Source organism: Siniperca chuatsi, linkage group LG6 (genome assembly GCF_020085105.1).
Source record: "Siniperca chuatsi isolate FFG_IHB_CAS linkage group LG6, ASM2008510v1, whole genome shotgun sequence".
In the NCBI taxonomy this organism is placed as follows: domain Eukaryota; kingdom Metazoa; phylum Chordata; class Actinopteri; order Centrarchiformes; family Sinipercidae; genus Siniperca; species Siniperca chuatsi.
In genome coordinates, this window is record NC_058047.1 from 31,049,007 (window position 1) to 31,072,453 (window position 23,447).

A 23,447-nucleotide genomic window follows, 5' to 3' on the forward strand; every position below is an offset into this window, starting at 1 on the left:
GTATTTGCCCAGCCTGCCAATGTGGCCATCACCAAGATGGATGTAAACAACCTGGCCATGGTCATGGCTCCCAACTGTCTGCGCTGCCAGTCCGACGACCCCAGGGTGATCTTTGAGAACACCCGCAAGGAGATGTCCTTCATCCGGGTGCTCATCCAGCGGCTGGACACCAGCTTCATGGATGGAATCCTATAGCCCCCCCACCGCACACACACACACACACACACACACACACACACACACACACACACACACACCGTCCATACTTTACCCCCAGACCCCCTTACGCACTCTTTAACCCCCTCCATAACAGGCCCCTACACACTCCCCCAGCACAGGATGGTGCTGCTGGGTGAATACCTTGCTTCTCCAACCTGTTTGCTTTTCTGGAACTAACAAAAACTGCCATGTTTTGAATTTGTCCACTGTACATTTTGAGTTGAACTAGTTGTTTTTTCTATTTCTGTAGATGTAGTCCTTTAACTGACATTTACATAAGAAAAACACCAGTATTGGAGTTCCAAGGTTTTCATATGATAACAGTACTGTGTGTGCCTTCACATACATTAATACAGTATACACATACAGTATGAAGTAATTAGCAAGGATCTCATCATTTTGTTAAATTCATATGTTAGTTTCACTGACACACTCAGAGTTTGGGACCTCAAAGGTTCATTTTAAATCCAACTTATTTGTTTTATATGAACTAATTTTTGTCTTTGTTTTGCCCTGCTTAAACACACACACACACTGTCACATACAAATTGAAACACACATTACACACACATATCAGTACATGCACACCAGTCTTGCACCAGTATTCCACCCTCTGCTGTGTACAATACCATCGAACACGAAGCAAGAATTATGTTATGACTCTCACACGTACACTGGCTATGCATCCATAGGTTTCAGCACCAGATTTTCACAGGGTTTTAAGCCTAACTGCACCATTCCATCAGTACTTTATTATATCTGATTCATCCTGCTAGATATGTGCCTCAGACACCAGGTGGGAAGGTGAAGCTGTGTCCAACATTGTTTTCACTGGCAGCAAATGGCCCATGTTTTACACTGCCACAACTTGGTAGGAGCTGAGAACTCAACACAGAGGATCTTTACTCCATTTGTGATCCTGCCTCAAGATGGCAAATTTTTACTGTCTCAAAGGGACAGAAATCATAACTTCATTCTGGTAGTCAGATGTTCTTGTAAAGGAAGACAGTGATAAGGTGATAGCTCTGTTGGCCATCAAAAACAAAGAGGAGAACATGGACACTAAATCACCTCTAGTTGTGATTTGACTGCAAGACTCAACACTTCCACTGTGTTGGGTTTATACACACATTAGCATAGACTGTGTTCAAATTGTTAGTACATTCTACAAATTTCAAGTACAAAGTGAACACATACTGAACACATTTTATTATCAGTGTGTTGTCACTTATCCTGCTTTGTGTCTGATTGTGTAAGGACCATTGGCTCCGCAAGTTATTTCATTCAGGGTATCTGCAGATCTTGAAGTCTTAAAAAGGAATTGAATTTAGTTTCCCCAAAAAAGGCCCTGCAGAAACCCTGTTCATAGTTCCGTAAATGTTGTATGCATTCTAACAACTTTCACATACTACATTTACATACTACTAACACTGCATGTAGTACTCTCCATAATATGAGACAGAATTAAGAATTTGGACACAGCTATACAATTTGTATATTACAGGCTTCATGCTAACAGTTTAGCATACACCATGCTGACTGTCATCTGTCTCAGTGCTAAAACGTAATGTTGAGTATTAGCAAGTCAAGTGCTCAAACTTATCATATTCTATGTTGAGTGTTAGCAGGCACACTGCTAAACATACACTAACATATAGACCATAATTATGAGCAGCCGAGTGGGAAAAACTCACTAGTATCCTACAAATTTTGAGTCAGTATCTCCCACTTGGCAAAAAGAACACAAAGCGTCATTTTTGTATATTAACACAATAAGTCAGTAAGTACAGATAATTAAAAATGCACTGTTTGTATATGGTTTTACTTGTTAACGAACTGCTACATGACTTGCAATGGGGTTAACCATGCTGGAATAATGTTGAACGCTTCTAAATCGGAATGACGGGAGGTTTTCCTGTGTTCTTCCCATTCGGCCAATCTGGAATGAATGCAGCATTACTAACAGTTGGCGCTGTGCTAACACCTGAAGTGGGCCAATCCAACTTCTGCTGAACTGCAGCCACTGTGGCCACAAGTGACAATCATAGGGTATTGGTGGATGCTAAAACACAGTGTAACAGTAACACAAATAGAGAAGAGTCATAGAGTCATCAAAGTGACTCAGTAATGTCTGGCATGCATATCTAATGTTTGGTAATATTAGTTAACGTTAGCCACCATAAGCTTATACCAGACCAAGTAAGACTTTAGCAGAGTGAGCGTATTAATTTGAGCAACAGTGTGTTTTTTGCTATAGTTATCTAGCGTGCAGCACTGGGGTCAGTAATCTACAGTACAGGTGAATTTTGGTGTCCATGTTCTAATCATTTATCACATGGGTGGGAACACCAGTTTAGTTGCTCCTTACTGGCTGAACCTGTGCTAACAAAGGAAACCAGCCAGTGACTCTTGCCTTGGCTCCATAACAGATGATTGCTTATCCTTGGTTTTAACTTGTAAACTGATCTCTGAACAATGTTGAACAAATTTGGGCATGTCTGTCCACTCTGCCAACGTATTTGGTGCTGTCCAGTCCCGCTGGCTGTTGACCACAGCCCTCCTGAACCCATGAACAAACAGATACAGTAGTAGGGCTCATAGCAGCACTGCCAATAAGGCCCGAATTATAATGTTTAAACACAGCGCATCATGCTCGTACTTACTGGGAGGGATGTGAGAAGTGCCAGCTCTCCCACAATACCCCCCAGCCCCATCCACCCACCCCACCTGACCCCACACAACAAGTCCACCACCACCACAGAGCCCCAACAGGCCTTTCTGCTCACTAATGATTTGTGAATGTGTCTACCTGTCTGCGTCTTTATGTCTGTCATTGTTTACAAAATGTACCCATCTCTTCCTTATGGTCTTTGTCGCTGAACAAGTACTGTTGTTTATTGTATTCATCTGAGATTTTTGCTGTATTTAACAGATTTCTGTTTTTATCCCATTCTTTTTATATGATTTAATTTATTTATATTTATTTGAGATTTCCCTAATGCCTTCTCAAGATATTGTATTATAGGCTCCTGTATGTGTATGATTGTGTGGATGTGCGATCGAGTATAGTTTTCAATATGGTAGGGCACATACCTTTTGATGTATGACTGTGTGAATCTTGCTGTACCAGTTGTGACACAACTGAAACAATGATTGTGAATGCTCCATGGAGACACACACGGACCATCCTGGAAAAACACTGACTTCCACCTTAAAGGTCCAGATGACACTCAGTCTCACAGTTGATCTTTGTCTAAGTGAATCTTTTTCTTTGTGAAGAGACTGTGATAAGTGTCCTTTGTGCGTGTGTGATATGTAGCTCACTCACTCTGACATACACACACTCCACATAGACACGTGACATGTACATTGACTCTGTACAGACTATGTAAAAATAAGTATATAGAGAAACGAGAGCACCATATGTAACAGTGGAAATTTGCTGTGGAAGTTAATGTCAGGGTGGGGGGTTGTTTAATTTTTCTTTTTATGTCTTGTCAAAGTGTAAATTTTCCTCACATTGATAGTCTAAAAGTGGTCATTTAAACCCATCTGAACAATCTGTGGACTACACAGATTTCCACCCCTCCTCCATTCAAGTACCAGAAAGTGTTTTTAAGCCCCAATATCTGTAACTGTAGGTATGATTCATACTCCAAAAAGAAGTGATTTGTCTGGAGGAAAAGTTAGACTTTTTTTAAAAGTCTGGGCAAACCAGAAATTTCCTTCATGTGTCATTGAGATTATGGGAAGTCAGATATCAATCTACAGTAGCTGCACCACCATCGATTGCTGAACCATGATGCAAGCATTCTGAGCAGAGGCAGCTTCCTCTCCGTTGAGATCAACCACCCCTTACTTATAATCAAACTAGCTGCTGAATGCAAGAAAACCATTATGGCAGCGTCCTACTGGTAATCAGAACTGGGCTGTGACTGTTTCATAGGTGATATTTTGTAAGCTCCAACCCAGTAATATCTCAAAACATTTTGTGAAGAGCTGAAACTGAAAGAAATATTAAGTGTTGACATACATTGTGTTTTTAGACAGCAAACTGGTTAGTGTGGCAGTACTACATATGGGAATTTAACTTACTGATGCCTAACTACATTTATGTAAACTACTACCTGAGTCATCTACACAAAAAGACCAATGACATAATCAGTGTGATTTCCTTTTCTTTTTATTCACATGAAAACGTTGGCTAACAGTTGCCAGATTTAGGCAAGTGAAACTTTGACAATGTTAAGAGGGTTTAGGCAGTTCCAAGACAGGTTAAAGGGCCAGTTCACCCCAAAATCAAAATTACATATTTTTCCTCTTACCTAAAGTGCTGTTTATCCATCTAGATTGTTTTGGTGTGAGTTGTGAGTTTTGAAGATATTGGAGATGTCTGAAGAATATAATGGAACTATATGACACTCGGCTTGTGGCGCTCAAGGAGCCAAAAAAATACATTTGAAAAACTCAACAGCAACGTCTCTTTCCAGAAATCGTGATCCAGTTACTTGAAAATCCACAGAGTCATTTGTTCATGTAGGAACTATTTTATTTCTACCGATCGTTCCTATATGAAACTGCTCACAACAAGTCTGGGAAATGTACTTGTTTGCTGACTTAAGGCCAAACTTGGTCAAAGTAAGGGTCATCCAAACTTGTCTAAAGGCAAAAGTGTTATAAACCTGTTCTGAATGGCCACACTCAGGAGCGGGACAAAAAGCCTGCCATTATATGGAGGGATGAGACGAGATGAATTGTACAAACAGGGATAACAGCACACACTTTCTGACATTTTTGAAAGAATGAAAAATGAGCGCTCAAGAGATATGTTCAATTCCTGCCTACATTTCCACCTCACCTACTTTCTTACCCACATCTGGCCAATAGCTGCCTAAAGGAGGCGTGATTGTCACACGTTGACACAGGCCCTCTATCTCAGAAAGGTGAACTGTTCGACGATCAGACAAGCACTTTGTTGAAAGCATACTGATGCCTTTAGCCATGGTCAGTTCCAGTAAAAATACAGGTTTGGAATGTGTTTAGCCTCGCTTAGCACTAAGCAAAAAGCACAGGGAAAGTGATAACTTAGCTTTGTCAAAACTGCTACATTGCACCTTCTGATAACTCCAAAGCTGTTTTATTTACAGGTTGTACCTTATTTCACACACGTAGAGCAGCAGTTAGCTGGAGCTGTTAATTGATCAGTCGGGCGCAGTGACTGCACGCAAGAGCGAGTTCTGTCTTCGTAGTGGGATTGCCAGGTTTGAATCCTATCCCAACTCCATACAAAACCCAGATGACCCTTGGATGAATTGGTGTCTAGCTTACTGACTCACAAGATACAATGTATGAACTACACTTGAAAGTATTGTTAGTATACTGGGGTCCAATTTTCTTCCCATCCTCTAACTGAGACACTGAACGTGACATCTCGTGCTATCTGCGGCCGTCAACAGGCTAGGTTGCTACGGCAGTTTTAAATCTTAAAATGTTTTCATATTATGATCATCAGAATATGTTTTTGGCATGAAGGTGACCTCATCTGTTCTCACAGCCAATAATTTCTTAGAGAAAAGACAAAAAAGGGCCCTCATTTGACAACTGACTTCTTCATGAGGTATGAATATAGACAAATATTTAAATTTTATTTCCTGTAAAACCACTTAGTAAATGAGAAGCCTTGGAGATAGCCAGGCCAGACTGAAATAGTGCGGCAGTGTGTATGTGGTGTGTGTTTGTGAGAGTGTCTTTGTTTTATGTAAGAGATGGTTGTAGATAGACCCAGCAAATCAACCAGTTAGCATGCAGACATCGGGTCTTCACTCTCTTCGACTTGAATTTACTAAAATATGAGAATATACAAGGAAAAACAAACTGAATTTACTGAAAATAAGTGTTACAGTATTTAGCTTTAAAAATCCACTAAGAAAAAGATTAAGCTCTTTTTAATCTGTTTTTTCTACTTGGTTCCTACTAATGATGAAATGGTACTCGGTGTCGATGCTGTTCGTCTAATGTAAAGAAAATGACAATGAAGAGAAGGTGTGAGACAGCTGCTATGAAACTGCTCTTCACCTCAATGTCAATCCTCCAGGTTTTTCAGTTGTATTTTAAAGTCCACTGTCACTCACACTCTGTCCAAGGGAAGACTCTGGAAGTGTAACGGACGTTGGTTTAATAAATTATTCAATTGTCAAACTAACACGGGATGCTCTTTTATTTTCCAACTGTGCCACTTGTGCACTCGGATACAAGAGAACAAATTAAATGTTAACATTTAATAAATGTAACATACACATAGAACTAATGAAATGTGTCATACAACTAATTCAAAGCAAAATAATGTCTGCTCTACCATAAATATAATTATGGTACAACAAAATGTCAATACATGTCTGTCAGAACTTATAAAACCACTCCTACAGATTACACTCAGATCCTTCCATGTTGCACCACAGATCTCGATTCAGACAGAACGGAGGTTGTGTATTTAGACGTGGTAAAAATAGGACTGTTTAGAACAATATTGCATCAAATGGACAGTGGAGAAGTGACTCAAGATGCAAGTGTGTTTTTTATGACATTGAGGGTTTTCTTGAACAGTGAAAATTTGTCATTGGAACCTTTGCAACTATCTGAACTGAACTCAAACTGACCACAGTCACTATTCTCTGTCAATGAGAAAATTACAAACTTCACATAAAGAACTAACTTTTTACAGCCACTGTTCACTCCTACAGGAAGTGTTTTATACTCATAGATGTTCCTCTAGCTTTGTTCACATATTGCTGATGTGGTCTGCCATTGAGTCAGTGGATTTCCATCCTTCAACCAGTGGAACACAGAATGGACGGAGCCCCTTCAGTGCAGTGTTCCATGTGTCGGAGTCTCGATCCCCTGGGTTTTTCCTGAGGTCAAGGGTCAATCGGTGTGGGGGACAATGTGTCCTCAATCTCTTAGCGAACTCCAGCAGCTCAGCAGGCTGAATGAAGTTGGAGCTGTTCAGGTGAAAAGGCAACACATGGAAATCATGATATGATGTTTAATAAAAAAAATGTAAAAAACAGTGGTGGAAGTTAAAAGTAAAAGTATCAAAAGTAAGTATTTACTAAAGCAGAATAGCCCATCTGTTTCTACAGTAGCCCAGAACAAACCAATCACTGGCTCTAACTCATTCATGAGTTTCGCGGCCACCGTAGTTTGTCAAACTGCAATTTCACCGCTAGATGCCACTAAATCCTGCATACTGTAATGTATACAATTGTACATTATATACAATGAAATTATGTACAATGTACAATGTACAGTGAAATGCATTGATTCCCTGATGACTAAAATAAATAAATTAATTAAATTAATAAATAAAGGGCTGACAGTATGCTGTAGCACAAAATGACAGTGAGGATAAAGTACAGGGCAGGAGTATTTTCACATATGATTTGTGCTTTAAAGCATATATATATATATATATATATATACACACACACACACACATGCATATAGGTCACAAGGGTTTTGGGACAAAGTTTTCTGGTCAATTAACTTTGCTAGGATGGCGCTTTTATTCCTAATGACTTCGGATTTAGTCTCATTGTGATGCTGCGAGTGGGACACAAGCTAAATATTTCTTGGGATAATGCAATGCAGTTTGAGTATTTAAAAAAAAAAATCTATAATCTGTTTTCCCTCCATGCTTCGTACAGTACTGTGTGTTGTTTATTGAACAATATTTGGAAATTAAATCTACAATGGCCCTTACATTTTCAAACCATCTGAAATGCGTGTGTACCACTACACATATTAAAATGAATGGATGTGTCGGATGAAATATATTAGCTGGCAAATTATGCATTCATCATTGGAAATGTTATCATTTTTGGGTACATGGTGTACACTTTATTTAGGTGGTACTGAGTGACAGTAAATACAATATACATGCTAACATTGTTAGTCTACCAACATGTTGAGTTTTTTAACCTTGAGGTCAGGAGCCCATGAGCAGCGTTTTTCATTTATCCTAGCTGACTTGGAATGACTTGCTGATGTTGAAAACTGAAATACTCTATGTGTTGTGGCACTTCAGTTGCCCCAGTGGTACAGCTAATAACTAAACCTTCTAAACCAGAGAAGTGTTGAAGCCTAAGGTAAGGCTGCATCCTGCTGCTGTCTGTAGTGCTTACCTGATGTCGAGTCGTTTCACTGAGCTTGGTGATGATCCTGAGAACAGCTCTGCCAGCACACACACATTCTTGGCTGTTGACACAGGCAGTCACATTAGTTTACACAGTTGAACATTTGCTTTCGAAACTATTCATGAATTAGAAATATACCAATAGCATACATACAAGTCACCTTTCTATTGACATGAAGTGAAATTCAGACAGTGTAAAAGACTTTTTTTAAAACCCTTAACTCAGTGAATTAAGGGTTTATTTAGACCAAACCAGAGTTGGTGATTGTTGGAACAGTGGAAAGACTAATCACGATGGTTTTGGTGAGTTTTGTTTTGTTTCTGTTGAGTTTGAATGAAGTGTTACGAAGGTACGATTATCTGCTAGGTAAAAGTACTGTATTTGTCAACGGAGTCTGATGGCTTTGAGGAGAGCGATATACAAAAAGGATCTTATTCTTTAACAAAAAGGTCTCTCTCTGTAGGGCTCCTTTCCATAATGTTGTCAGGCACTTACAGTGGTGTGAAAAAGTGTTTGCCCCCTCCCTGATTTCTTATTTTTTTGCATGTTTGTCACACTTAAATGTTTCAGATCAGCAAACAAATTTAAATATTAGTCAAAGATAACACAAGTAAACACAAAATGCAGTTTTTAAATGAAGGTTGCTATTAATAAGGGAAAACAAAATCCAAACCTACATGGCCCTGTGTGAAAAAGTGATTGCCCCCTAAACCTAATAACTGGTTGGGCCACCCTTAGCAGCAACAACTGCAATCAAGCGTTTGTGATAACTTGCAATGAGTCTTCTACAGCGCTGTGGAGGAATTTTGGCCCACTCATCTTTGCAGAATTGTTGTAATTCAGCCACATTGGAGGGTTTTCGAGCATGAACTGCCTTTTTAAGGTCATGCCACAGCATCTCAATAGGATTCAGGTCAGGACTTTGCCATTCAGAGACCCCACAACAACATCCAAAGAACTGCAGCCCTCACTTGCCACAGTTAAGGTCAGTGTTCATGACTCCACCATAAGAAAGAGACTGAGCAAAAAAACAGCCCCAGACCATCACACTACCACCACCATATTTTACTGTTGGTATGATGTTCTTTTTCTGAAATGCGGTGTTACTTTTACGCCAGATGTAATGGGACACACGCCTTCCAAAAAGTTCAACTTTTGTCTCGTCAGTCCACAGAGTATTTTCCCAAACGTCTTGGGGATCATCAAGATGTTTTCTGGCAAAAATGAGATGGTTTTTGTCTTGGAACTCTGCCATGCAGGCATTTTTGCCCAGTCCAGTTCTTTGGATGTTGTTGTGGTGTCTCTGAATGGCTGAAGAATTTTGACAGATTTGGTCCTGCGGTGCGTTTGATCTGTGGGCCTAGTCTGGTTCTGCTCATGGTTCTGCTCACACCATGAAACAAAGTTACCCAGGGCTGTGGTGGGTAACTTTGTTTCATGGTGTGAGCAGAACCATCTGCAGCTCAATGCGACAAAGTCTAAGGAGCTGATTGTGGATCAACGAAGGGCCAAGGCACCAGCGACCCCGGTTTCCATCCAGGGGGTCAGTGTGGACATTGTGGAGGACTACAAGTACCTGGGAGTACACTTAAATAACAAACTGGACTGGACCAAGAACACTCAAGCTGTTTACAGGAAGGGCCAGAGCCGCCTCTATTTCCTGAGGAGACTGAGGTCCTTCAACATCTGCCGGACAATGCTGAAGATGTTTTATGGGTCTGTGGTGGCCAGTGCTGTCCTGTATGCTGTTGCATGCTGGGGCAGCAGGTTGAAGGTAGCGGACGCCAACAGACTGAACAAACTGATCCATAAGGCCAGTGACATTGTGGGGGTGGAGCTGGACTCTCTGGTGGTGGTGTCAGAGAGGAGGATGCTGGCCAAACTACACGCCATCTTGGACAGCGTCTCCCACCCACTCCATGACGTGCTGGTCAAGCAAAGGAGCACCTTCAGCGGAAGACTCATCCCCCCAAAATGCACCACAGAGCTCCACAGGAAGTCATTCCTGCCTGTGGCCATCAAACTCTTTAGCTCCTCCCTCTAAGGGACTGTATGACCCTAAGTCACTAAACTGGACATTGATCATTACATCTCTGCCATAATTGAATAATTGTGCAATATTCTGTGTACTACCCCCGTGCAATATTAGTTTTCCCATGTTAGTTTTTCTTATTTATTGTTATTGATATTATATACCTCTATTACTCGCGACAGTACATGCACCTCTGCTTATTACTTATTACTTATTTTATTACATTGTATTATTATACTGTATTATCATAGAAAAGGTTTCAGTCGTAGTCATCTGGACACTGTTTTCAGAATCAAGACGTTTCGGCTCCCATCCGGAAGTCATTCTCAATGAGAATGACTTCCGGATGGGAGCCGAAACCTTTTCTACGATAGAACACTCCTGGACGAATGAGGGACTACACCGTCTTATACTGTATTATCATCATCATCAACCGGTAAACCCACTTGGAACTTCACACTTAGTTTATCTTATACTTATACCCACCTGATACTTAATTTATTCTCTGACCTGTTTTTATAGTGTTTATAGTGTATCATATTGTTTGCTAGTACTTTCTCCTGTGTGCACTGACGTAAAGGCGAGCTGCTGTAACAAAGAGTTTCCCTACGGGGATCAATAAAGTATTTCTGATTCTGATAGTCTGGTGGGTCTGCTGTGGTGTGAAGATGACCATGACATGAAATCTAAAGAGTTGTGTTTACTGTGACAACAGCCAGTAGGGGTTTAGCTCAAGGGCAAAGAAAAAGAAAATAAACGGGAGGAGACAACACCCACTTAGGTAGTTTATATCAGATTCCTAACTACTCTCTCTCTAGGTAAGTCACTACAGTTTTATTTAGAGGTCTCAAAGATTTCATGTGAGTAGAGTATTATCACTTGAATTATGTCATGTCACAATATATTCATAATAGAAACTGTAGCAGGAAAGCTGTATGCATTACTGTCTTCTAGTGTCGTTCTTGATAAAACCACCAGATGACAGCAAAGTAAGGAATTCTTAAATCCCACACAGTGGATTTTAGTTGTAAACATACCGTTTATTTATTTTATGGATTAAATAGAAAACAATGTAACATATACAGAGATGAATAACATTTATTCCATTGTGACCAACATAATAATGTATAGTATTTTAGGGAATATCTTACAATATAAGAATTGACCAATGTATAAAAAGATACACTCCCAGCACACTGACGTTTTAAAAGTCAACCTAATTTACTGTAGCACTTGTATCAACCACATGGTTCAATCAAGAATTCTTAGACAGTAATGTGCAAGTTCTGTTAAGTTAATCTTAAATTACTTTTTAAGGAATAAATTGCTTAATGTGTGTCAATAATGTCAATGTCAATGATCAACCAACTCTACGGTATCCCACCCAGGCTTCTTATGATGTCACTGTCACTCTTAAAAACATACTTTACCATTGGAGAAATCATTTGATACCAACAGAGACTAAAGTGGCTGTGGTTGCAAATACTTTTTAAAAATGTGTTATGGTATATCTCATCTCATTATCACATAGGGTATCACATGTTACTCTAGTAACTCACATATTCAATAGATGTCTGACTACTAGCACATTTCACTTTCAGTAAAAGTAATTTATAGCCCAAAAACCAGAAAAGGAAGCTTTAATGGGCCTAACAGCATTAATAGCAGAATCATGGGGATATTGTTTTTGATCAGATTTATGATTATTTTGTAAATAACAACCACTGCTCTAGTACAGATGACTGACCACTGGCTTAAAGACCTTGATCAAAGAAAATTTGTAGGGGCAGCATTCCTAGATTTTAGTTCAGCTTTTGATTTAATTGACCCATGTTATGTTATGCGCCAAGTTAGAATGTTATGGTTTCTCAACATCTGCACTCTCTTGGATAAAAAGTTAGGAATAGGACTCAAATAAGTTCATTACAATGGCTGCTTTTCCGGTTCGGCAAATGTTTGCTGTGGGGTGCCACAAGGTAGCTTGCCTTGGGCCTCTTCTCTACTCTGTTTTTACAAACAACCTTCCATTTACCTTGGATCAATGGATCATGGTTATGTATACTAACGACTGTACATTATACTATTCTGCTGGCACCACTGATTATATAACCGAAATCTTAAATGAGGAGCTGAAAAAGGTAGATGAGCTAGGCTTTTCAGATCCAAAAGCTAGACTAGTCTATAATATACAATTAAAGATGTAACTGCAGTGGCCCCTTGGAACAAGTTAAAGAAACCAGGCTGTTGGGCATCACTTAACCACCCTCTTGGTCTGTGCACATTGATAATATTGTTAATAAAAATGGGGAGAGGCATAAGCATCAGTAGGAAGTGTTCTCCCTACATCCCTCCAGATGTTATGAATATGGTTACATTATCACGGGTTCTAACCCACCTTGAATATTGCTCTTTTGTTTGGTTCACAGCGAAAAAGAAGGATTTAGTAATATGGTGTAATGCAAATACTCCTCTTGTAATTTTATTACTTTAATAACTCATGTTAAAGTATAGATCTTATCCCATGTATATTTTGTGTGTATCAACGCTAGCAACCACATCAGTATAAGCTAATGGAGATCATTTTAACAATAAACAACAATCAGCTTCAGTTGAACTTTAGTGTATATTTTTGCACAGAATGAGTATTTAGACCTACAGTCTTTTACAGTGGAGTGCCACTATGGGGGGGAAATGATCACAGCAATCAGTAACTCTGTATAAATAGCATGTAAAAATGATATTAAGATAGACCTGAAAAAAATCTAAATCAATCCGATAATACATGTGATAAGGATCTTCTTCACCTGATGTGATCATGAATTACCAGCTCAGGACCATAGTCAATGATAAATATGAGCAAATATGAGCAAATATGAGTAAAAATGAGAAAGTTGAGATTATAAGAAACAAGTTTTCTATCGTGATCTCAATACAAAGAGCCTAAAAAAAAAAGATTAGCAACCACAGCTGCCTTAACATTGCTTACATCCTGCTGGGTGTCAGCCCAGAGTCCAGTAGCGGTATTGGTGCTGATCTATCCCTGAACTGAATCCTTCTGGTGGAAAGATGTGAAAGGATGTGCTTACCTAGCCGATTCTGAGCCAGGCTGAGTGTGTGGAGAGAAGGCACTGTCTTCAGAGCAGCCACCAGCTGCTGCAAACTCTCCTCCTTGTCACTCCACTTCTCAAGAAGGCGGCAGTCATTAAACCGCAGCACTGAGAGAGGGAGAGGAAAAAGGGCAAAGTATTCGACTCTGGACTGGGCTCAGTACAAAACATGGACAGAATTCTGATTCAGACTTTCTAACGTGGGTTGAACGCTGATGGAAATTAATAAAGTCCCTTAAGTGCTCTGAAAGCTGCATTAATAAAGTTTTGCATGTTGTATCCGCTTTAATTTAAGGACTTGAATACCCTGTAATGTCCCTTATGTCCTTACTCAAGGCTACAGAGCCTTAATTATTGTGTCTTGAAAACACTTGTGCATTTCAGCCCTGCTTTGTTTTCTAGACTTTGTTGTGGCTTGGTGATAGAGCGGCAAAACACTGAACTCCAAATTGCTCCCGAGGGCTGTGCCTTCGGTGTGTGAGTGTGTGTGAGTGATTCATTCGTTTCTTTGTACTGGTGAGCAGTTCTGCCATCAGTGTGTGTGAAGCTTTGAGTGGTCAGAAGACTAGAAAGGCGCTGTACAAGTACAGTCCATTTACCATTTAGACTGAAGGCTTGTATTTCTAAATGATACTTCAGCATAATGCAGCTTTAGAAATTCTTAAACTTTAGAACTGTACACCAACCCGATATTTTTTAACCTCGGGGAGCTGGGTCTGTTATAAACAGAAGTAAATATATGGGTACACTGCCAAAACTGAATTCAGTTATGAATTGGTTTAAAGCCTCTATGTGTGGGATTTGGAAATCTCGGACTCTGTCACCAAAAATTGTGTTTTTCAAGCCATGCCGTGAAGAGCTATGAGCAGTCAAGCTGTGCTGGCACAGTGCGAGTGTGCGAGTGCATGGTAAGGTGTTTACCTTGGGGTCATGACTTAACTTTGCACGGCATGGCTAAAACGGCCTGACCCGGACCCATGGAAAAACCCATAAAGACACTGCTGCTAGCCTCGCAGACATCACAGAGCTGAAAGCAACTCTAGACTACAAAAATGTCACCAGCACTGTTTCATTTGCAGGAAGAAAATACATCTACTTTGCTCTTTTGTTCTATGTATCTGTTGGTATCACGTTTACATTTAGAAAAAGACTGATAACAGGTGTTTGCACTGATGGCTCTCCTGCAGTCATGAGTCATTCTCCTTTTCTTACCTTCCAACTTGCAGTCTCTCAGTAGATTTAGGATCTCAGGGAGACAATCAGATAACTTCAAGTCCTCCAAGTTGAGACTCCTCAAGAAGTGATTTGACTCTAAAAAGATGACCAGATGTCATTACTGACAGCACTTCAGAGTACATTTGGTTTAGAGCTAGATCAATACATTTACCAGGCTGATATTGCTTATTGGAGATAAATCAACTGTAAAATAATAACTTTATTTATATAGCACCTTTCAAGGACAAAGTGCTTTACAATAAAAACATATAATAAAAGCAAATAAAATCCAGAACTTAAAGCTCAGGTAGGTAACGTTAGAGAAACTAGCAAGAGACAGCTAGGGGCAGGGGCAGAGTGCACGCAGGTAGGTAGACAGACAGGTAGGCCAGCCAATCATTTCATGGACGGGCTTATTCCAGGCCTGCGACAGCCACAGATACTGGAATATTTTCATTTCTTGTTTCAGAGCATTTGATTTATTGATTGCTGTCGGCATGTAAAGAGAATTTCAACACATATAACAAAAAATGCTTCTGAAATACATTACCTACCCTAGATTTAAGATATAAACATGATAAAATAATTTAAATAATTACAATATGGCTAATATACGATATGGCTTATAAATAATATCTTAGGCTATATATCGATATACGCATTTTCTCTAAAATAACATAGCATAAATTCTCAAATAGTGCAAACATATGATGATCTTAAAGAATATGAAACATCATATATAATAATAGGAAAACACTGACAGGGAACATTTTACTACTTGCAGAACTTTTGTACTGGAGTATTTTCACAGTGGGGTTGGTATTAATACTTTTGCTTAGATAATGGACCTAAATACAGTTGTGGTGAAAGGTTTTGAGAATGGTTTTCACAATGGTTTTTATGATGGCAATTTGCATATACTCCAGAATGTTATGAAGAGTGATCAGATTAACTGCAATTAATTGCAAAGTCCCTCTTTGCCATGAAAATGAACTTAATCCCAAAAAAACAAAACCATTGTCATGTCAGTGATTCTCTCATTAACACAGATGAGAGTGTTGACCAGGACCAGGCTGGAGATCACGCCGTCATGCTGATTGAGTCAGAATAACAGACTGGAAGGTTTAAAAGGAGGGTGGTGCTTGAAATCATTGTTCTTCCTCTGTAACCATGGTTAACTGCAAGGAAACATGTGCCATCATCATTGCTTTGCACAAAAAGGGCTTCACAGGCAAGCATATTGCTGCTAGTAAGATTGCACCTAAATCAACCATTTATTGGATCATCAAGAACTTCAAGGAGAGAGGTTCAATTGTTGTGAAGAAGGCTTCAGGGCGCCCAAGAAAGTCCAGCAAGCGCCAGGACCGTCTCCTAAAGTTGATTCAGCTGTGGGATCGGGGCACCACCAGTGCAGAGCTTGCTCAGGAATGGCAGCAGGCAGGTGTGAGTGCATCTGCGCGCACAGTGAGGCGAAGACTTTTGGAGGATGGCCTGGTGTCAAGAGGGGCAGCAAAGAAGCCACTTCTCTCCAGGAAAAACATCAGGGACAGACTGATATTCTGCAAAAGGTACAGGGATTGGACTGCTGAGGACTCATTTTCTCTGATGAATCCCCTTTCTGACTGTTTAGGCATCTGGAAAAAAGCTTGTCTGGAGAAGACAAGGTGAGCGCTACCATCAGTCCTGTGTCATGCCAACAGTAAAGCATCCTGAGACCATTCATGAGTGGGGTTGCTTCTCAGCCAAGGGAGTGGGCTCACTCACAATGTTGCCTAAGAACACAGCCATGAATAAAGAATGGTACCAAACATCCTGTGAGAGCAACTTCTCTCAACCATCCCAGAACAGTTTGGTGACGAACAATGCCTTTTCCAGCATGATGGAGCACCATAAGACAAAAGTGTTAACTAAGTGGCTCAGGGAACAAAACATCAAAATTTTAGGTCCATGGCCAGGAAACTCCCCAGAACTTAATCCCATTGAGAACTTGTGGTCAATCCTCAAGAGGCAGGTGGACAAACAAAAACCCACAAATTCTGACAAACTTTAAGCGTTGATTATGCAAGAACGGGCTGCCATCAGTCAGGATGTGGCCCAGAAGTTAATTGACAGCCTGCCAGGGCGAATTACAGCGGCCTTGAAAAAGGGTCAACACTGCAAATATTAACTCTTTGCATAAACTTAATGTAACTGTCAATGAAAGCCTTTGACACTTATGAAAAGCTTGTAATTATACTTCAGTATACCATAGTAACATCTGACAAAAATATCTAAAAACACTGAAGCAGCAAACTTTGTGAAAACCAATGCTTGTGTCATTCTCAAAACTTTTGACCACAACTGTACTTCTTCACACCCTCAGTCTAACTGTACCTGCATTACCGGCCGATGTAATGTAACTGAAACACTGAAAACTCAAATATCAAGATATGGTCATCTGCTATATAGCACATTAATTAATATTCGAATATATCAAATATATGATATATCGCCCAGCCCTATCTCCACCTGTCGAATTCATACTCCAAATCAATAGGGGGCAGCATATCATATATCAGGTCACAACTGCTGTTAGCTAGTTAGCTCAGTTAGCTGTACAACTAACTTAGCGGTCCTATTAGTGATTTACAGCGGCTCCAACCAGGACTCTCCGGAGAAGATGAAGACAAGGCACGTTGAGGCGGGGTCAGGAGAGTCATCAAGTGGGAGAGGAGGGAGAGGGAGGTCGGGCAGAGAGGCAGCGACAGGGTGTAGAGCCAGAATATTTTCCACATCTAACGCAGTGGATTAAGGATTTTTTTCGATCAAACCAGAGTTGGTGATTGTTGGAACAGTGGACAGACTTAACCAAGATGGTTTTGGTGAGTTTTATTTGGTTCTGTGGAGTCTGAATTAAGTATGTTTTACTGAGTTAACAAGGCAATTAAGTTCGTAATAATTCGGTGAAAGTGAGAAACATGAATTCAGAAGGTGTACAGTTGTATTTTGCTGTTTGATAAGGAAAAAAAGTGTAAGAATATTTCCTTTCTTGACATTTTGTGAGTTTATTTAGTTTATTTATTAGACTAAAAAAGCTAAGAGAGCTTGTGTAACGTAGTGAACTCGCCCCTCACACATATCTCCCAACTTAACTACCTGCTGATAAGGTTAGTTCATATTTTGAATGTTTTAAACTAAAACTCTGGCCAAATCTTACATATTGCCCCTTTAAGAAGAGATTTAAAAGGAGCTGAAGGGCCCGGACAGCAAAAAGCTCGGTCACCTTTGGTGACATGTCGAGATTTTGGAACTATTAGTAGGGCCCTGCCAGCTCAAAAATTCACTATATCGGCCGCCATTTCTGTAATTAAACCTAACACGACAGCGGTGGATGGCCGCCCACCATTGAGTCTGGTTCTGTCCAAGGTTTCCGCCTCTTAAAGGAAGTTTTTCCTTGCCACTGTCACCAAGTGCTTGCTCATGGTGGGATTTGTTGGGTCTCTGTAAATAATATTATAAAGAGTACGGTCTGCTCTATCGAAAAAGTGCAATGAGATAACTTCTGTTATGAATTGGCGCTGTATAAATAAATAAATTGAATTGAATTAATTGGTGAATGTTTCCCCTCTAAAATCGGTATCGGTCTCAAAAATCCCATAACGGTCGGGCTGTAGTTTAAAACAGATCACCTCTCTTCATTGCTTTTATATGACTGATGTTTAGCTACCGTGTGTAAAGTCCAGAGTACATCCGCTTTTAATGTAGGCGTAGATCCAAACGCTGTCCGGATGTCACTTACCAGAGTTGCAGGAGTTAACATTGTTAGTGCAGAGTGGGTCATGCTGGGGCCGGACTTTGGTGATGCTCCCGAATACAGAACAATATTGGGTGATGTCAGGCATTTGCTGGTGGCTTTTTACGGCAGCTTTATGTTTATCTGACTGCTCATGTGACTCTAATACCTTTATACCCAAAGCTCCTAATTTGAGCGTTTTCTTGCACAAGGTGCAGTGGGCTTCAAATTCGTTATTTTCAGCAGGCTTCAACCAAGCACTAAATGTGCTGTTCTTAAGCCAGATCTCACTGAACTTGCATTTACCCATATTAGATGAAAGTAACGTTAACGAAACAATTTTAACTTATTACTTCTAGAAGTAGCTACTTTTTTGATGCGACACACTAGCTGGCACACTAGCTTTTCATTGCCAGTGTTACTTCTCATTTATTGACTTTGAGCAACTAGCAATCCAGAAAATCCACTAGAAAATCACACCTTTGAGAAGGCCTGGACACTCAAACTGTGGTGAACCCCTTACAGTGACGTGACACATTACCTGATAGAGTGGTGAGGAGTTGGCTTTGAGAGGAGCCAGTTGGTAATCTCATCCCGGCTACGTGAAGTGAAGTGAGATGTGGAGAGCGTCTCAGCACAGATGTGACAAAGTGCAGATCAGTTTGGAGCTCAGCTACTTTGACTGTCAGCTTCTCCAGGGGCAGCTCTGCTGAAAGACGGTTAGCAGTCACCTTAGGTTGATTTTTAAGACAAGTAACTGCTTTCATATTAAAGCAGTGCAATTCATGCAGTATTGTTTAGGAGAAATTGGCATCCTTCTGCTGTATTGACCCAACAGACAGTTCAGGTTTAATACAACTTTGGTCTTATCCCAGTAACTTAAAAGAGACTTATTCTGTCTGTAAACTGCGATGGATGTTTACAATGGACAGTTTGTGTTGTGACAGTCCCAAACTGACTGATTCTCTGACTGCTCCTATTTCTTGACCCATATTTTTTGTGATGTCACCATGTTCCCAGATCTCAGCTATTAACTTGGTGAGTACAATGTTATTTAGAGCTGAAACAATTAATCAATAAAACGATTAGTTGATCAACAGAAGATTCATTTGCAACAACTTTAATAATCAATGAATCGTTCAAGTCATTTTTTAAGCAAACATCCTCTGGTTCAAGCTTCTCCAGTGTGCTGCTTTTCTCAATTCTATATCATTGTAAAGATACATATACATGAATATCTTTGGGTTTAAGACTGTTAGTTGGACAACACAAAACATTTGTCACCTTGAGAAATTGTGGCATGCATTTTTCGCTATTTTCTGACACAGACAATCTACAGATTAACAAATAATAAAAATACCAGTTGTAGCCTTAATGATATTATTACCGATATACATGATGGTAAGTTGTAATGGACCAGAATAACCCTTTAAGGAAACTTTCACATTGAGTCTACAAATGCTTCAAAGGTGTGGATGACAGTGTGGACCCTTGTATTTTCTAATGACAGTTTGCTGACAGCTGGAACTTTCTTGTCTATTCTGAAGTATAAAGTGATTCAACCACTACTCATGAAGATAAAAAGCTTGTACATCACCATTTGTAATCAAAATAAGGTTGTTGAAGAAATAAGCTGGTTTGTTTTTTTACTTTGAATTGAATCTGAAAAATTAATCTGGTTTAAACCATTTTGTAACAGCCCTGGACTGGTTCAGCACTTATCTTTCCAAAGAACCTTGTGTTTCAACAGGTACTATACACTTTTCTTCCTGCTCACTTAAAGTGTTATTTCCCTTTGGTAGAAGCTTCACAGCACCTGACATGTCTGACGCAGCAGTCCTGGGATGATGTGGTGAGAAGCGGCTTCCCCACATCACAGTCTGGACCTCCACGTGCAGGGATGTCACATTGGGGCATGCGTCTAGCAGAACCTCCATGAGCTTGGTGTACGGCAGGACGCTGATGCTCAGATCAGTGAGGGAGCTGCGGGAGCTCTCAGACAGCTGCTTCAGGGCTCTGGCCAGGCCCAGCACATCCAAGTCCCTGAAGATCGCTGCACAAACAAACATACAAATCAAACCATTCCTGCACAACAGAACAAATGTGTCGTCTGGTGTTGTAACTTTTCTCTGAAGGTGAAAAAATCCTCTATTTCAGTGTTAATGAAGTCCAGGACTTAGTTCTGTCTCCTACAGGGTATTTTAATTAGTTTTCAAAGCATTTATGACCAAGCAAGTGTTGAGTGTGATGGATTGGTTTTATTTATCCAGCTTTTGAGATACATTTCTCTGAAAACTCTGCCTCCCCAATAAAATGGAATTTACTGTAGTTTGTGTCATCAAAAAGCGACATTTGAAGTTGAACATTTTCAATGCTGTGAGCACAACAGATACATTTCCATTCACCCTCACTGTATTGGAGTGGAGGGAGAAATCTCAATTGGAATTTGGGCAAATGTATCTTTAAAAATAGAGTAATTCCATGTAGCCCACCATTAAAAAGAAAATGTGCGGGTTATTTATGCATTTGAAAATATTCTTTGGCTTAATGGTATGTTTTTGTTAATATTAATTCATTTAATATCAGGTCAGCCCTGTGGCTGACTGGCAACCTGTCCAAGGTGTACCCCGCCTCTCGCCCAATCAGCTGGGATTGGCTCAAGCCCCCTGTGACCCTCTAAAGGATAGGTGGGCATAGCTCATGGATGGAAGAATGGATTAACTGTAAATGTTATGGAGAGAGAATTTAATATACTTTGTCACAGTACTGAGCTGCAGCTGTGCAGCTGTCTCTAACAGCACTCGCCAGGCAGAACCAGGGCTGGGTATCAAACTTCAGTACTTCTCAAAGGTAGCGACCAAAATGTGTCTGTAGTACACAGTATCAAAAAATGCAGTATCAAAACCCTGGTATGGAAGGTCCCCCCTCGTAGCGAAAATGTTCAGATCGTACACAGCGCTAGAGAAAGTTAATGTTCTTGAACACACTCAGATTGGAAATCTGACTGGCTACAGGTCAACAGTTAAAGGTACCCAGTGGAGTTTTTGACCTCTAGTGGTGCTATGGAGCAGTTTTTAGGGTCCCCATTTTGTTTTTCTCATGCACATGCAAAAGGATGCATGTGCAAAAGCACACAGGTGACATATACACATTCCTGCCAATGCCACACTATTCCACTGATCTACAGGAGGCAATAATGCGGCAACAAAGACAGTGAAGAAGAATGCAAGCTAGAAAACATGGACGTAAACAATGCTGGATTTAAAATACCTTGCAAATGTTTTATGAGGAAGGAAATGTATTCAACACTTTCGGATACACACAGGGCACCTTTATTGTCAACTGTCACCAATGCTAGAGGAAATTCCTAGACTCCAATTTGTAAATGTTGCTTGTAGTGTGGAGGCACATATACATGATCAAATGATCAAAATGCCCCCTGAATCCCCCAACCCCCAACTGACCGATACATTCATTAGCAAACTTACAAATGCTGTGAAGAGTTAGAGAGCGAAGGCAGAAAAATGTGGGCAGGGCGGAGTTCAGCACTCGAAGGGAGTCGGACCCACACTGCCTGATCTCCAGACAATCAATCTGTCCCCATGGACAAGCCCCAGCTGAGGGACCATCACATGGACTTAAGGTTTGACAGAGAACCTGCAGGTCCAGAGTAAAGTTTGCTTTTCCAGATTCCTCCTCCTCCTCCACGGACACAGAATCCAACTTTGAGCGTTTGCATGGAGTGACTTCATCATCCTGATCTTCTGAAGCCCTGGTCTCAAGACCTGGACTGCAACTGGCTCCGTCTGCACTGGCTGAAGCGGCTTGTGTAATACAGCTTGCCTTTTTGCTCTGCATTAGGTTCTTCAGCTCGGGGTTTACATACTGAGATCCCCTTCCATGTAGGAGCCAGGCCAGCATGATGGGACACTGCACATGTACAACGAGTTCTTTAGCCACCCCGTGATCGAGCAGGCGATGGAGCACATACAACGCAGTTTGTGTCTTCCTCTTTGATAGATCAATGGACTGCGATACACCAACACTCCTGATGCGTTTCTCTAAGAGGTTCAGAAGAGGCCGCTGCTCAGCAGTTAAACTTTGAAGGGGCTCATGTATGCTCGTAGTGAGTAAAAAATGTTTGATACATTTAGCTGCAGCCCACAGGAAGGATGGGGTGTTTAAATTTGTGATGTTTCTTTTGACAAAGTTGTTTGTGAAGCCATAGAATACAACAGTAAAAAGCATTCTCATAACTTCAACTTTGGCCTCTTCTTCTGTGTCAAAACCTATTACCTGAAATGTAACACAAGAGAAATATCACATCTGGGTTCTAGATGTTAGTATCCATGTGATTTTTCATTATTAAAGACATTACACCTACATGGTTAGGTCCACATATGTCCTGTAGGATTCCAACCCATCCTGAATGAGTTGATATCCCTGAGGGAAGGCAAATAAAATGACATTAAATGGAAACTTAGTTATGAATTCCACTGATCAAAACAAAGCTACAGTCTCTATGAACAACAAAAAATACCATACCATACAATACAAAACACCATCTTTGCACTTCAACTATAGTTCTTACCTCTCTGATTTAGGGCAGGCTGTAGCTCATCCAGTTGACATACAGTCAGATGAGGAAGAAGATCCTTAATGAGAGGCGTTGGAAGATCTAGGTTATGACAGATAAGTTAGGACATTCCAACAGTGGACACCAACTCCCTCACCACCCTGAAGCAACAACAACAACAACAACAACAACAACTCACTATAGCTACATGAATGTGTGGTGCTATGTTACCGGGCGGACAACACATTTTAAAGTGCACTGGAATCGACAACAATCCATATGATAACCAGTCAGTCAGTGGTATGTGGATGTTGAAACGTGGACTGTAACTGTT

At 40.4% G+C, this 23,447-nt stretch overlaps 2 protein-coding genes and 1 long non-coding RNA gene across 9 annotated transcripts in view; 2 read left to right on the plus strand and 1 right to left on the minus strand.

The window, feature by feature from the left end:
* arhgap39 (Rho GTPase activating protein 39) overlaps positions 1-6,421 on the plus strand; it is a 157,780-nt gene extending 151,359 nt beyond the window's left edge. For all 4 annotated transcript variants that reach the window (XM_044198564.1, XM_044198568.1, XM_044198566.1 and 1 more), the window contains one exon: positions 1-6,421. In XM_044198564.1, coding sequence (XP_044054499.1) covers positions 1-195 — 195 coding nt within the window. In that variant the 3' untranslated portion in view covers positions 196-6,421.
* Positions 4,385-23,447, minus strand: part of lrrc41 (leucine rich repeat containing 41) — a 19,684-nt gene continuing 621 nt past the window's right edge. The window contains exons 2-10 of one of the 4 annotated variants that reach the window (XM_044198572.1): positions 23,129-23,215; positions 22,922-22,980; positions 22,026-22,833; positions 20,354-20,590; positions 19,079-19,246; positions 14,763-14,861; positions 13,530-13,658; positions 8,400-8,472; positions 4,385-7,217 (exon numbers count right to left, since the gene is read on the minus strand). In XM_044198572.1, coding sequence (XP_044054507.1) covers positions 6,998-7,217; positions 8,400-8,472; positions 13,530-13,658; positions 14,763-14,861; positions 19,079-19,246; positions 20,354-20,590; positions 22,026-22,833; positions 22,922-22,980; positions 23,129-23,215 — 1,880 coding nt within the window. In that variant the 3' untranslated portion in view covers positions 4,385-6,997. Of the gene's footprint in view, positions 7,218-8,399; positions 8,473-13,529; positions 13,659-14,762; positions 14,862-19,078; positions 19,247-20,353; positions 20,591-22,025; positions 22,834-22,921; positions 22,981-23,128; positions 23,275-23,447 lie in introns of all 4 variants that reach the window. The other 3 variants (XM_044198574.1, XM_044198573.1, XM_044198575.1) reach the window with 3 other exon arrangements.
* LOC122877257 overlaps positions 23,288-23,447 on the plus strand; it is a 13,389-nt gene continuing 13,229 nt past the window's right edge. The window contains exon 1 of the long non-coding RNA XR_006378213.1: positions 23,288-23,413. This is a non-coding gene — a long non-coding RNA (uncharacterized LOC122877257). The remainder of the gene's footprint in view (positions 23,414-23,447) is intronic.